The sequence below is a fragment of the Acanthaster planci genome, linkage group LG15 (assembly GCF_054643075.1).
Source record: "Acanthaster planci isolate LZ-2023a linkage group LG15, COTS_SCS, whole genome shotgun sequence".
NCBI lineage: Eukaryota > Metazoa > Echinodermata > Asteroidea > Valvatida > Acanthasteridae > Acanthaster > Acanthaster planci.
In genome coordinates this window covers 6,606,139-6,620,162 of record NC_141791.1, presented here as the reverse complement: position 1 = coordinate 6,620,162, position 14,024 = coordinate 6,606,139, and the positions used below count along the sequence as shown (strand labels likewise).

Here is a 14,024-nt window from a genome sequence, read left to right as displayed (position 1 = left end):
ACAGTAATTTTTTGAAAAGAAAACCTGTTGATGAAAGTAACGTATAAGGGTAAAAATGAAACATTGGCGCACATTGAATGAACTAAAATGAAAAAGAATGCTCGTTTGGTGAAAAAAAGGAAAGGTGTTTTCGGAAAGAATCTCGGATCAGAGCGAGGCACATCGACGCAACACGTGTCAATATTATTGTGTGAAATAGCTGAGACCAGTATATCGCACTCCGCTGGGCATAGAGTAGACAAACTTGGTTGAGTAGGCCTTATTACCGGAGAACTAGGAACACCTAGCTCTTTGATATTGCTCTAGCTTACAAGCAAGGTTTTGTCGTCGTTCAGCTAATTAATCATATTTTTGTTGTGTTGGACGGTCTGCCGTGTTGGATTTATGTCAGTTCGTCTGGGTTTGTAACCAAGTTTGACTTTGCCAATAACTTCAGGTGCTTGCGCCATGCTAACTTGTGCCTGCATTGATTTTGAATGAACACGAAATATTGGGACGTTTTTCCAAGGGGGTCAAGTAAGGCCTACCCATGATCATGCTGATTAGCAGTGGCGTAGCTGGGATTTTACTGGGGGGGGCAAAGGCGGCTCCAACATCTTTGGCACCCGCTTTCAGTGGTGTGGTTTTTGGTCAAGTTTTTCTAGCCTTGTTCAAAATTCATTTATCCGTTGGTTTTTTTTGAGGGGGGGCTGGGGGCCCTTGGAATTTATGGGTGGCACTTTCCCTCAGCCCACTCCCCCCCCCTTGGCTACGCCACTGCTGATAAGGTCCGAGAGGTACTGTTCGCTCCTACCACAAAATCAGTGCCACGTGACGTGACGCCAGTGAAATACACGCGCATTCAATTATTATTTAACAGAGGGTTAAAACGTGTTTGCTGTGCACGAACACGCCAGCCAGTCCGAAGCAGATGAGAACTAGCTGGGTTCCCACATTTTAGAAAAAGAATACAGTACAGGTGGTTGGGGACCATGCGTTATGTCTACGTCTGTGGAATCATTCTGTAGGATCGGCGGCTAATGGGATTCGGTTTTCCAAGATTCGGTTTGATCTCCTGTCGCAGGATTCATCTCTGCAATTCATTCCCAAATCTAGGCCTGCAGTGTTCAACGCAAAGAGAAACCTACTCCAAATTGTTGGCTCTGTTGCATATAGCATGGAGGAAGGATAGCTAGATGTTTCAGGGACACTGTCTGACTTATTATTGAGCTAACAGCTTCGTAAACAAGTGCATTAAATTTAACGGCAGTAAAACGTCACGCAGCGAGCTTCCGGAACCCTCACACGGTCCTCCTATGGGGATTTACACTGGGCCGTCCTAACATGTTCGATATTTTTTGAAAGAATAGTTCCTAAATGAAATCACCCCATGAAACACTCATGTTGGAACTCAACCTTTGTCTTCCTCAAGTAATATTTAGGAAAGGTCACTTGGAGATGGGTAAAAAATACTTTTATCAGGTTAACGACCTTTCCGCACGTTCCTTGTTCGTGCACGTTTGTTTTCACTCTTGGTGCTTTCGTGAAAAAGAGCTGAGCGCGCCATCAGGAGTCAACTCCAGGCTCTTAAAAGTCAGGTGATGCCATAACGGAGACGAACCCGAGTATTGAAAAACCTCCACGGAGAGATCGAGCTGAAAGAATGAGGGCGCTCTTTAAGAAGCGAATCGCAGCTTTTTCGAATGCACTTTTTTTAGGCCCTCATCCTGTTCGTACATGTAGATCAGATGATTTATATTTCTTGACTCGCCATCGCGAAGACGTTTGTGAACATGGGAAGCAATTCCAGGTAAAAACAGACATTGTTGCCAACTAATTCCATTCTGTAGTCATTCCCTAACTCCACAGTTTAATGAACTCTAGGCCTGACGTTAGCATGGTTATGCCTACTTACAGAACTAGAAAACTACAACTGCAAGTCAGTAGGGCTTAATGTTACTCTGTGCTTGCTGTTCCGTAAGTAGACAAACCCCAAGGACACCGATGGGGGGGGGGACACTGTGATTAGTAGGTAGGGCCTCTAGTCATGGTAGTGGGGTTACGTTTGTCATCTTGAAAGTGCCAGTCGTGAAGTTTTTTAGTTTGCAAATTCACCACTGTTCACTCGTGAGCGTTTAATTTGTGAGAAAACTAACATTCTATTTCAGTACCTTTGTATGATCATGCAGCTATAAAAACACTTTTTTATAGCTCAATGGTTTGAGATATAGGCCTTGAAGTAACGGCAGACTGTGCATTGTGTTCATTCTTTGGGATTGAGTAAATGCATTGAATTATGCCAACGTGGCCATGGTGGCCATGAATTCAGATGCAGCCCTAGAGCGTTCATGTTTACTTGGGTAAAAGTGTGCCTGAATACCCTTTGAAATGACAGAGTCCAGAGCAGTCCACACCATGCAAAGTACAGTGTGTACATGTATTCCTGTTACAAGTACATGTATAATGCACATAATGTATGTCTTGATGTGTGATTGTTAGTTTGGTGATGTCATAGTATATCATTGGCTAACATTGCTTGCTACTTTGTGTCAGGTATCACTGTTCCCTATTGCTTTTCTTTTCCCAGGGGGAAAGACAAGAAGTCTTCCTCTAAGCGACGTGCCAGCAGCAGTGAGAGCAGCAGCAGCAGTGGTAGCAGCGGCAGTTACAGCAGCTCATCAGGTGTGCCTTTTCTGCCTGTCGTTCCTCTTGCGCCACTCCTGACTACAGTACAGTTGAACTTCGTCAATAAGAGGTCTTTAAGACCTCTCCTTGTAACAGGAACCTTGTATTATCAGGAGTGAACAAAATGAAAAACAAAGGATTGGGACCTGAAAATCTCCTTGTTATTTAGGAGAATCTTTGCTCTTGTTAATGAGGTTCAACTGTACCTGTACAGTTGGGACAGTCCCAACTATGCATAAATGTACCTTCAGAACTAGTCAACTATCATGACAACGTGTGTAGCCAATGGCAGGGACAGTCCAGCTAACTTGTATTTGTCCCAACTACAAACAATGTATGATGATGATCGGTTCCAATTACATGTGATGTGATAGTCATCCAAACTTCATTTATATTTCTGACGGACAGTCCCAGCTAAGGTGTACATGCACGTGTACAGTGTTGATACCTGAGGCTGTAATGAGCAGTCTCAACCACATGAATAGTTGTGATAGTAGGACCCAACTGTGACCGTGACTGTCACAATTGTAGTCGGGACTGATGCTGTAGGGTACCGAAGTTTGACGTCATTTTGAACCAGGAAGTGTTGTGCAAACGAATGGAGTACAAGAGCTTGTTGGTTGACGCGCCCGTTCTCGCAGTAATGCCTTTTACACTCTCATTGTGTGTGTGACATATTCACTTCGGTACTCTCTAGCCCTGATGGAACAAAAGATGTACCTACATGTACAATGTCTGAAAGTTGAAAGGGCAAAGAGATCCTGCTCCTCTGTTTTTCAGGGCAGGAGGCTTTGCTATAGTTCTGATTTCCGTTTTCCATTTCCTCCTCACAGAATCTGAATCAGAGGTGAAGTTCAAGAAGCAGAAGTTGGACTCTTCGACCAAGAAGCAACGCCGGCGAGAAAAGAAACGAGAGGAGAGAAAGAAGAAAAAGAAGGAATTGAGTAAGGAGGTGATAGGTTATTGGTCTAAAAGAGCCCAAGAGGGCTCCAAAAAAGCCCAAGATTGCACATTCAACATCTACAGTACACTGATATTTGTGGCAGTTCAAATTCCAAAAGTTGTTACAGTAGAATACGAATCTGCTTTGTCTGAGCTTGGACGGGTTGTGAATTTATTTGGTGTTTCGTCATAAGATGGCTGATTCAGATTTGATATGCTTGTGACTAGGACTGAAGCAACAAGATACACGTATATAATGATCAACTGATCGTTGTGCAGTGAGGCGTGCAAGCAATTGTATAACACAGGGGTTCTTGAAAAACATTCAGACAGACACTTTTTGGGACATATATACATGTACTGATGTTGATCATACAAAAGTTTCTTTAAATTTCTTTGTCTTTAATCTTCATGTACATGTGACATTTTGGGTATCACATTCATTTCTATTATAAAAATCTGCTTTGAGAATCCATTTTTCCCCCCAGACCTTTTACAAATTTACCTGGCGTTTCATTTGAGCGTATTTTTTTGTGGTGAATTTTGTGCAGATAAAATCTCCAAGGAAGACTTTTACAACAAGAGCACGGAGTTCAGATTATGGCTGGTTGAAGAGGTACGGTGGTACCGCGGTAGTGTTCATTGGACCTGCCACTTCTCTTTGGACCAGTTGGCTTCTCTTTGTCTCTGTTTTAGTCCCACGTGTGCCATAAGAAGTGAAAAAAAATCATTGTACGTGGTCCTGTGCAGCTGCAAGTCTTGTTTTCTTCCCAACTTTCTGAGGTCGCGGGCTGTGAAGGAAGCTGGCCCAAGGAAGCTGGCTAGTATTACAACTACGTGCTCTTTACTTTTGGCTGGATTCACAGCTTGTTCACTTCAAAAGTTCACGCCCAATGTAGGCGATTCACAACGCTGTGCGCAGCCGGAAGGTGGCCACAGACACGACAGAGAGAGTCAATTTTCTAAGTGTACGACTGACAATAACATGACATTAATCCATTGGTATTTATCATTTCTCAGTATGAGAGGAGATTCTGCAGCCTCACCGAAAAAAAAAGAAAATCTGATCTTAATTAATTAAAACTGATTCTCTAAATGTGATTTAGAAATCTTCTATTCAGGCAAACAAACACTCAGAGCAGTTCAAGGCAAGTTGCCCTTGCACAGTGGATAGACTTTGTTGACAGTTTCCCACAATGCACTGCAAAAAAAGGGTCTCTCTCCATGCTAACCACTTGGTGGGGCTCTGTATCATGAATCACCCGTATTGGTTTCCTGCATAAAGTGTAACATGATTTTGGAGAATTCGGAAAGGTTTCCAGTGTTACTGCTTTGAAATGGATAGGGTTAAGACTTTGCATCGTGGCTGTTTAAACTGAACGTGTACATGTAAAGTGGTGATACATGTTGTCATGCATGCAGGCACTGCCTATTGGAAAGTGGCCAGCCTAAAGGTGTGAAGAGTGTTTTTTTCTGAATCTTGTAGAAGGGCAAGTACTTTGACCAGCTTTCTGGTTCCAAAGCCAAGTCGTACTTCAAGAAGTTTGTGAAAAAGTGGAACAGCGGAAAGCTTGGAAAGGTAAGAATGACGCGTAACATGTTTTTTTACCGCTGTCACAAGGCACTGTAAACAATGTCAGTTTTCCAACGATGCTAACAGACGTGAAGATTTAGCAAGTATATTTTTTGGCATAAATGTGAGCCGAATTGTAGGGGGTGTCAGCAAAATTACTGGAAAGCGCAGAATCTCTGACTTGGACTACCAAACTTGAGTATGTTCCTCAAAAGATACCGTGCACGATATGGGGCTGATGGGTACCCCCACCCCCACACATGTAGAATCCCTATACACTAGACAATTGTTACCTAACACATCCCCTAAAAGTCTGTAAAGAATTCCTGAGATTCCGATCAAACAATGACCAACACAAAGGCGGGGGGGGTTCTCTCCGCGCCATATCTTGCATCATATGCCTCAAAAACTGTCAGGCTGCAGCATTTATTGTTCGGTAAACAGCCAACATAAAATAATTTGACACAAGATGTCATGGAAACTTTAGTCATGGAATGGCCCGTAAAAGTCACTGAATTTGGTTTCAGATTTCTTGGGAACCCTGGGTACTCTCCGTTCTGTTCTCATTTTGGTAGTGCTTGACTTTTGTTTCATTTTGCTAGACACTTTGTATAAAAAACCTGGTAGGAATTAAAGTTAAGATTTTTTGTGTGTGTGGGGGGATTCACCTTTGCAGAAATTTTACAGAGGGATCGACCATGAGGACGCACGAACGTCTCTGACCAGATATAAATGGAAGGTGAGAAAACTGGCTGGTGTTATCCTTCAGACTAAAATGCGTAGCCACTTTCTGGCCTCTGTATTTCATGAAAATCTTCAGCATTTTGTTTTGAATGAAATTCTGTTCAGACGCTGCCAAGTTTGACTTAACCATTGAAGTTCTGCTCTGTGCTCAAAGGGTCTATGCACTGTGATTTAATACAACCCCTTTGGAAATGCACCTTTCTGTATCAGTTTGCTTCATATCCAATTTTTGTTTAGCTATTTCAAAAGTCAACCAGGAAGAAAACTTCAGTGTCGCATTGATTTTTGCACAGAAATCCGCTAAATATTTGTATATTAAATACAAAAAGAAATTGTGGCTGTCCTAAATTTCTTTTTTTTCTTTGATGATTCATTGTAAGTACATGGCAATAAGCCAATGAGCCACTGTTTCTTCACAGTGTTTTCAAGGTACTCTTTAACCCTAACCTTCCCCAACCACACAGAATTAAACAGTAGTAAAGTGTTTAATTCTGTGGGGATAGGTCTGGTAGGCCCAGACAGCTGGCTTTTGCATTGGGTTTGGCATACCTCAGAAAAACAAAGTCCAACAGCCTCTGTACACAAAGTCCCATATGGGTGTTTAACTTTGTGTGAATGGGAAAGGTTAGGTCCAGCAACCCTTGGGCAGATAGGGTTAAAGAATTATTTTCTTCTGTATCTGATAGGATTAATATAGTTTCTGCATGAAAATGAGTTATGAAGTGTGTGTATTTAAGCAAACCATAACAGAAAACAGTACTCTCAAAATCCCCACATTTTTCGGCCCTTTACAGTTTGCGGAGGTTCACACACCCCCCAAGAAACTAGACATTGCCAAGTACGGCGACAGACACAACACCACACGAGCCGGGGAGCACCTGACCCCCGTGGCAGATGCACTCCTGAAGCCCAGGACCTTCTCCACGTTCGGCAAGCCCTCGGTAGCGTCGGGTTCCGCAGAGGACGATGGGCAGCGTGTGATTGGCCCCACTCTGCCTGTGATCGAGCAGGGCAACACAAGGCCCGTCCAGGGCCCAATGCTACCGGTGAGGAGAAAAGCCACAAGATCTAATTGTGTTTCTTGCCCAGAATTGTCTGTAAGGGGGCTCTCCACATCATGGCTTGGCTAATGCTGTCCCTTTGTCATCAAACCGTTTGTTTACCCAAAATGAAAAATAAGTGTGTGTTTTTCAACCTTGGTGTTTGTAGCTGGTTATGACAAAGTGGCAGGGATCAAACAAATTACTTTGTTGTAACCAGGACTGGAAATGGAATGGAAAAACAAAGGAAAACATAAAAGAATTTAAGAAATTGTGATTTGCTGAGTTTACTCTTTGTAACGGTATTTTGTTATGAGAGTATTCCTTGTAATGAGAGTCGACTATACATGTTCATGGTCCTGTGGCTAAGTGTGCTTTTTTGGAGCTTAAACTCCAAAGTTCGGATGGGCAGTATCAGGCAAAAACTGAGTTAGAGATTTGCACCCCCCCCCGGGACTAACCAGTAGTGGAAAATGTCCTTTTCTGACAACAAGGGAATGCAATCATTGGACAATTATATGGCCGACAGCAGACCAATACAGCCACTAGAATTTGAAACCATTTCTGCAGTAGTGTCTCTCTGAAGTACAGGCTAGGCGGTACATAGAGGAGCCCTTTTTTTTCTCTTGGGCCAGTACAGTTTTGTAACTTGTCAGGAAGCTGTTTCGGAAAGTCAGTCCATTGTGCATTCACGTTTTCATGTGCTGCCACTTTGACATAAGTGTGTCCTCGGGGTCCGTATGTTTCTGAGGACATATTCCCCCAAAAGATGACATCTGTCCCTTTTAATAGAATGAATGTGTTGTTAAAGAGTTTGGAGGGGCAAGAAACATTGTGTTTCGGAGTACAGCAAAGTCTTGAGCCATTTTGTGTTCAAACGTTAGTTGGGTGATCCCATCGTCAATCTTGGGGGTGTACATGTACGTCGTGAGAAAGTGCCTACAAGAAGTTAATAAAGTGCCCTTGTCTTGATTTGGATTTCAGGGTTCGACATTTTCTCAAGCAGGGCGTGAAGAGAGACAAGAACGGAATGCACAGCAGCTCAGGAAAGAGAGACGAGATTTCAGGAAACATAACGAAATGGTATTAGAGAATTTGCTTTGAGGAAAAGGTTGAGGGGGGCTCTGTCACCTCGAAAAATAAGGTCTGAAAAGGAGTGAACAAGTTTGTCAGTTTTGGGGGAATTTCTAGTCAAAGGCACATTTTCCATGGTGTTCAAACTTTACAAAATTCAGTGAAATTTTCTGTAATTCCCATCAAAGGTTTATCATTTTAATAACCGAGTAATCACTTGTTCGGACTTTTGAATGACCCGAGAGTTTCGGTGCAAAACAAACAAAAGCCCCAAAGGGTCATCTGCTTTGTTTTGGTCAGGTGATGGAGGAACTCGTCCCCAAGGCTACCGGCCATGAGGCCAAGATCGAGAAGCGGCTGGGGCGGGCGGAGCAGAGACGACGGAGGGGGGAGAGCCCCGAGACGAGAGAGTCGTTCCTGTACGGCGGAAAGTAAGTCTGGAACAGGCAAGGAAGAGAAATGCAGATGTACGTGTAGGGACATTGCCCTTGTGAACAGGAGACGTTCGGCATGGAAGTAACAGGAACCGATGACATCGGAATCACTTGACCGTCACTTGAATCATTGGAACCTAGGATTGTTTGTTGGGTTGGTCAAAAGTTGAGGCTCTGGCTAGACAGGGAAATGCAGCAGTCCACAAGCTTTAAATGATTTAGGGATAGAAGTGGCGGTCAAACAGAGAGATATTGACAACTGATAAATGGTCACAGAATAGAATTTATTCATGGGGAAGTCATCTTTTTATCTTGTTCCCTGAATCCATCATATTCAGTGTAATCACTTAATTATAAGGGGCGGTGCCAAACGATTTGGGGAGCCAATCCTCACTTTGAGTTTTATGATATAACTTATAATAATCATTTCTATGTACATGTGTCACTCATTTTAAATTTTGTGAAACAAAACAGGCATGAATTGTTTGAACGTTTATTTTGTCACTGTTGTGTTTTTACTCCCGGGTTCCCATAATGAAAAGCGTTACCTCACGTTCAATTCAAGATGGCCGACACATGAACACAGTCTATTGCAAGGGAGTGGTAACCAAATCCCGAGTTTTTCTTGCAGTCAAAACAGAAGGTGCAACTTGAGGTCAGAGATAAGTTGAACCCTCAGAAGATCTTCAGAGCACAGTGCAGTCAAGGAGCTTTGAAGTCTGTCTTCAGCGTGAAGAGTTGTTCACCATTATTACTTTAATGTTACCATGTTGCATGCCTACAGTACCAGTAGACTATGAACTCTGGGAAAGTTTTCAAATCGTTACACAAATGTATTCAATTGCAAAACCCAACTGGTTTGCTCTCAACAACTTTCAAGATTTGCCAAATGGGACTAAACCCTCCCCACCCAAATAAAGTCTTAAAAAGCCACTCAGAGACTTCTCTTCTTAGAGATTCACTCAGCATTTCTATTGGCTGTTGTTATAGGAGCGACATCCAATCGCAGCTGGCAGCCCAGCGTCAGAAGAAAGAGCAACGACGGGAGCGCTTGGAGGACCGAGCCGCCTCTAAGCTGGAAGAATACCGGGCCAAGGAGAAGGCCAAAATGACGGTAGGTCGGGGGCTTTGTGACATGTACTGCAACACAGTTCCTACATTGCACACACCAGAATGCATGGGCACCCAGTGCCGGTGGTCATTGCTATGGGTATGTCATTGCTTTGTTTGCTGTGGGTATGGTTCTTTTTGGCTTTGCACAGCAAGGAAGCAAGGACAAATGTGACCGGCTCTGCAAAAATGTCACATTTTCTGGAAGTTGAGTTTTATATATATAAAATCAAATGGCTCATATCATAAGCTTTCATTTGATATATAATTCATCCCAGTGGCATTTTGGAGTTATTTGTCATTTGCATTATTCATATAATTTCATTTTATCACATTCTTTTTGAGATAATGCCCTTCAACCACTTCGTGCCGGGGCATTTTTCAATGTTGATGATGCTGGGCCGGCATGGCTATCATTTTTTCCATTTTCAAAATCCTTCAAAAATTCATCATTCCATTTAACGGTCGTTTATAGCCGCACCAAGTAATCTTTAGGCACTACTGTAAGTTGACAGGTGGCCTTCATTGACGCCTGAGTATTTCAGCCACGCCAGCAGCCTTGTAAACAGAGCCCAGATTGTGCGGTGTTGTATAACTGTCTTTTGTTCACGAACCTGGCTCAGTGCACTGCTGACCTCTTTTCAATAGGGGCCAGATTAGCATGCAGTGGTGCTGTGTGGCTCATCCCTGAGGTGGTGGAGAGCCTTTGTCCCCGGTGGTAATCCGCTCGCTCTCAATGCCCTAAACCCTGGTATTCCGTTTCAAAACTAGGCTGGATTATCACCACTTTTGAGAGTGAAAAATGCTGGTAATGCCCAGCAGCCTGGTCTTTTGTTCGGAGTACGGTCTTTTGTTACAGGGCCCTGTTTCTTTTGTCCGAGTTCGGAGACCCCGGCCACCCATATAAACCACACGTCTCCGATCCCGGAGTCCCCAGCAGGAAGTGGTTAAACATAATGAACAGAAACATTCAACTTAAATTAGACACTCTCGTGGTTTTCCTTAGTAACAGAGGCTTTCTAGTCAAGTCAGTTGGCCTCAAAATATTTCCAAATATTTCCACCCTCGGCACATGGAATGGGCCATTAGGCATTTTTGCATTGCACAACGTAATACACCTTTTTGCAGAGCGGGTCACAAATGTTATATGACTAGCTCTCAGTCAGTGAGAATACAAAGTCTGTGGGTGAGGTGTTATCGTTCAAAACATCCCCCCCCCATTGTCCGGACAAACACCAAAACCTCTCCCGTGGTTAGACTATCACGATTTTAGACCTGAATACAGATGTCATTAACGTCTTCTCTTTTTTTATCATGTTGCGTGTGAACCTAATCAGGCACTCTTGGAGCAAGCCAGAGCCAACAAAAGTGAGAACGCCTTGTGGTGATCGTGGCAGGAGGAGGGTCTGGGCGGGTGGGGCGAGCAGGAGGGTGTGGTTCGAATCCCACCCCAAACCACTGCAGGATCAAGGAGATCCTTGGATGCAAGGAATATGTGCGTCTTGCAGACATGTTGGCTACTTTCTGCCACATTGGCCACTTTCTGTAGGAGGGAAAAAATGGATCCCTTTTTTTCTTGATCAAGAATTGATTACAGCAGCTTTTAAAATCAATGCCATGGTTTTTCTAAACAGAAGACCATGCAGTTTCTGAATAGACACCATAGCTTCTGCTATGAAGCCTTTTGTTTTCAATTGAAGCCCGTGGTTTCTGAATAAAGGCCTTTTTTTAATGAGGCTCACAGCAGATGTTTAAACCTAAACCCTAAGGGTATAAGAAAACTTCAATTAAAAACTGCAGGATTGAGGACTCATAGGTGTAAACCATGACTGCTGAGATGAGTATCAAATTACTCAAACTCAGTCATTAACTTCCTTCCTCAATTGCATTCTTGAGCAAATTCAAGAGCAAACAATACTTTTACCATGAAGTCAGTCAGTGCTTGTTTGTGTGTTTACATAACACACTCCTGCTTGTGAGACCATAATTGTTGGCCCATTGACGTGAGCACACTAACAGGACAAAAGTAATTTGAATATTTTTATCAATATAACATTCCTTTTAACATTTCGAAGTTTGGTGTGTCCAGTGAATCTTTTAGTTTTCTCAACCTTGTAAATAACATATATGATTCTAAACTAAAGAGGTATATCTTTTCTTTGGGGGTTTTGTACACGTTATTAAATTGCAGTTGGATAGGTTTTTAAAATTTATTTTTAATTTCTTTTGTTTTTAGATTTCTTCAGATCTTTGTATTCTCTGTATTGTGAGTTTTGATGATTTTGAAGCAACAATTCCTCACCTTAGAGAGGGGGCAGAGCTGTGATGTATTCTTGGTAGGAGGGGCCTGATCTCACAGCCCTGCCTATTATTAAAAGGAACATGCTTAGTACATGTAGATATGAACATTCATCAGATTGGTTAGTCTGGTTCCCCAACCAAAGATACCCTGACGTCACTTGATAAAGGTTTTGGTCAGGTACCAAGGTCAAGGGTCACAAGGAAAGCCCTAGGTGGATCCTATGGTCAGATGTACATGTACATGCAGGCTGTTAATGTTGGTGGTCACTTTGAAAACTTGCAAGAAACTCCAAAAAATGCATATAGGAATGGAGCAACATTGAGTTGCATGTAGGCAACATTGAAAAGAAAAAAACATGTCTCATTTTGCATACAGACACAGCCGGAAATACCCAAACATCAACAATGCTATTTGCATGTGGACTGAATGAATCCGGAATATTTCGGCTATTTTCGGAAACTGGAGGAATTCCTCCGTTTTTTGGTCACTTAGACATTGGGTGATACTGGACCCTTGATTCGACAAGCATAGTCAGAGTCATCAGGTCTGGTATTCAGACTACGGATTGGTGAGCTTTTGGGTACATTTACTCGCATCTAATTGGAACATTTCATTAAAGGAACCCAAGAAAACCAAATGAGATTCTTTCCTTTTTAGGGTTTTATTTGTCTTGTACAAGAACATTGTACAGTGTATAATGTGCATGTACATCTTGATTTTATGCTGTTTATTTGAAGAAATATTTTTATCATTAAATCTAGAAATGGTGATAGAATCTTGGTTGTTGATGCTAGTCACTTTAAATTAATCCCCATTTAATTCACAAAGTAGCTGCTCTTCATGGGAAATCACATTTTCATGGAATAACCTCTCCCACAAAAGGGTAAAAAATTAGCAAGCCGCTCCAAAGCAAAATATAATGTCACCCTGGGGTATTTTGTAAATTGCTAAGCCTGTAAGTATTATTTCCCTATTTGGTGAGCGGCCTCGATGAGTTGATAACTTGGAATGTTTTCCATTTGATGAGTTGAAATCTGCTCTGTAAAATTAGAGGCTTCCTGTGGAGCTACCTGATTGCCGTCTTTGTTTCAGCCAACCACCAAAAAGCATCCACTTGTTTGCTTTTTAGCGGATTGTAATGATACTGCCCTCTTGAGGCAACAGAATATCACACATGTCCAACGTCTTGAACCAAGACTATGCTGGGCATTGTACAAGGAACAAAAAGGGAAGCATCATTCCTTGTATTGAACTCCAGTAGACTTCTATCCTGAAAACGCCTCACTTTGCATATGTGTGCTTTCCTGGGTTGCTCATTGGACCGTGGGCTCTCACTGGCTCCATAGGACAGCGCTCCTGTATTAAAGTCACGTTATCAGACACATACGCCTGTACATGTATGCCCACTGGGAAACAGTGAAAATAAACAAGATATGCCTCTTTTAATGCCCTATTTTCCTGTTGAAATGTATAGTGGACATAATATACTTATTAAATGTATTTATGTGCAGGGCCACCGTAATATTACTGGAGTTATATTAAATTTCCTTTTATGAAAACTGAGAGATACAATTTGAGTTTTGCCGTATTTCTGTTAATGTTAATCCCTAAAATGTCGGGTTTTGTCGGTTCTCATCTTTTTCTTGGATCTTATAATAAACAAAAGTATTTCAACATGCTTGGGCATTCAGCCAAAAGGCATCATGATTTCCAGTAAAGTCCGCATTTCAATTTTAAAATACCTTTAACGTTTTATGTTTTGATGACAACTTAAAAAGTCTGAATTTACCTGATGAAGCATTCTAAAATGTCTGAATATTTTTAGGATGTTTTTGCATGACGTCACTTTTTGTTCAGTAGTTTTTCTTTTTCTGGGGATTCCACAAATCTAAATTAACACTGTATCATGTAAGTTTTTTTTTTGCAGACCACCTTACTGCTTTGCGGAAAACGGAAACTTGCCTCTGACAATTTCAACATATCTTCCTCCAAACGGTTATTGCTCAATGACTTAAGGACCAAAATGTGGAGTTAAAATGTAATAAAAATGGAAGGTGAACCACTTACTCTCATTTGTATAAGATTCAATGAAAAGTACAGATACAGATTTTAGCAGACTGTCATCCATTTCATGCATGCCT

The 14,024-nt window shown here is 42.1% G+C and overlaps 1 protein-coding gene across 1 annotated transcript; it reads left to right on the top strand.

Moving 5' to 3' along the window:
• The first annotated feature begins 1,630 nt into the window (after positions 1-1,630).
• Positions 1,631-13,949, top strand: LOC110984688 (uncharacterized). The gene is made up of 11 exons (XM_022245111.2): positions 1,631-1,789; positions 2,567-2,661; positions 3,498-3,608; positions 4,158-4,222; positions 5,093-5,185; positions 5,856-5,918; positions 6,718-6,969; positions 7,948-8,046; positions 8,338-8,468; positions 9,462-9,585; positions 10,919-13,949. Exons 1-11 carry the CDS (start codon positions 1,773-1,775, stop codon positions 10,967-10,969), a joined length of 1,101 nt encoding a protein of 366 aa, XP_022100803.2. The 5' UTR covers positions 1,631-1,772; the 3' UTR covers positions 10,970-13,949.
• The last annotated feature ends 75 nt before the right edge of the window (positions 13,950-14,024 follow it).

Bases quoted from the DNA above. Each gene is read 5' to 3' on its own strand.
- LOC110984688 (XM_022245111.2), top strand. The intron at 5,186-5,855 runs GTAAGAATGACG...TCACCTTTGCAG, and splicing joins ACAGCGGAAAGCTTGGAAAG to AAATTTTACAGAGGGATCGA. The intron at 5,919-6,717 runs GTGAGAAAACTG...GGCCCTTTACAG, and splicing joins TGACCAGATATAAATGGAAG to TTTGCGGAGGTTCACACACC.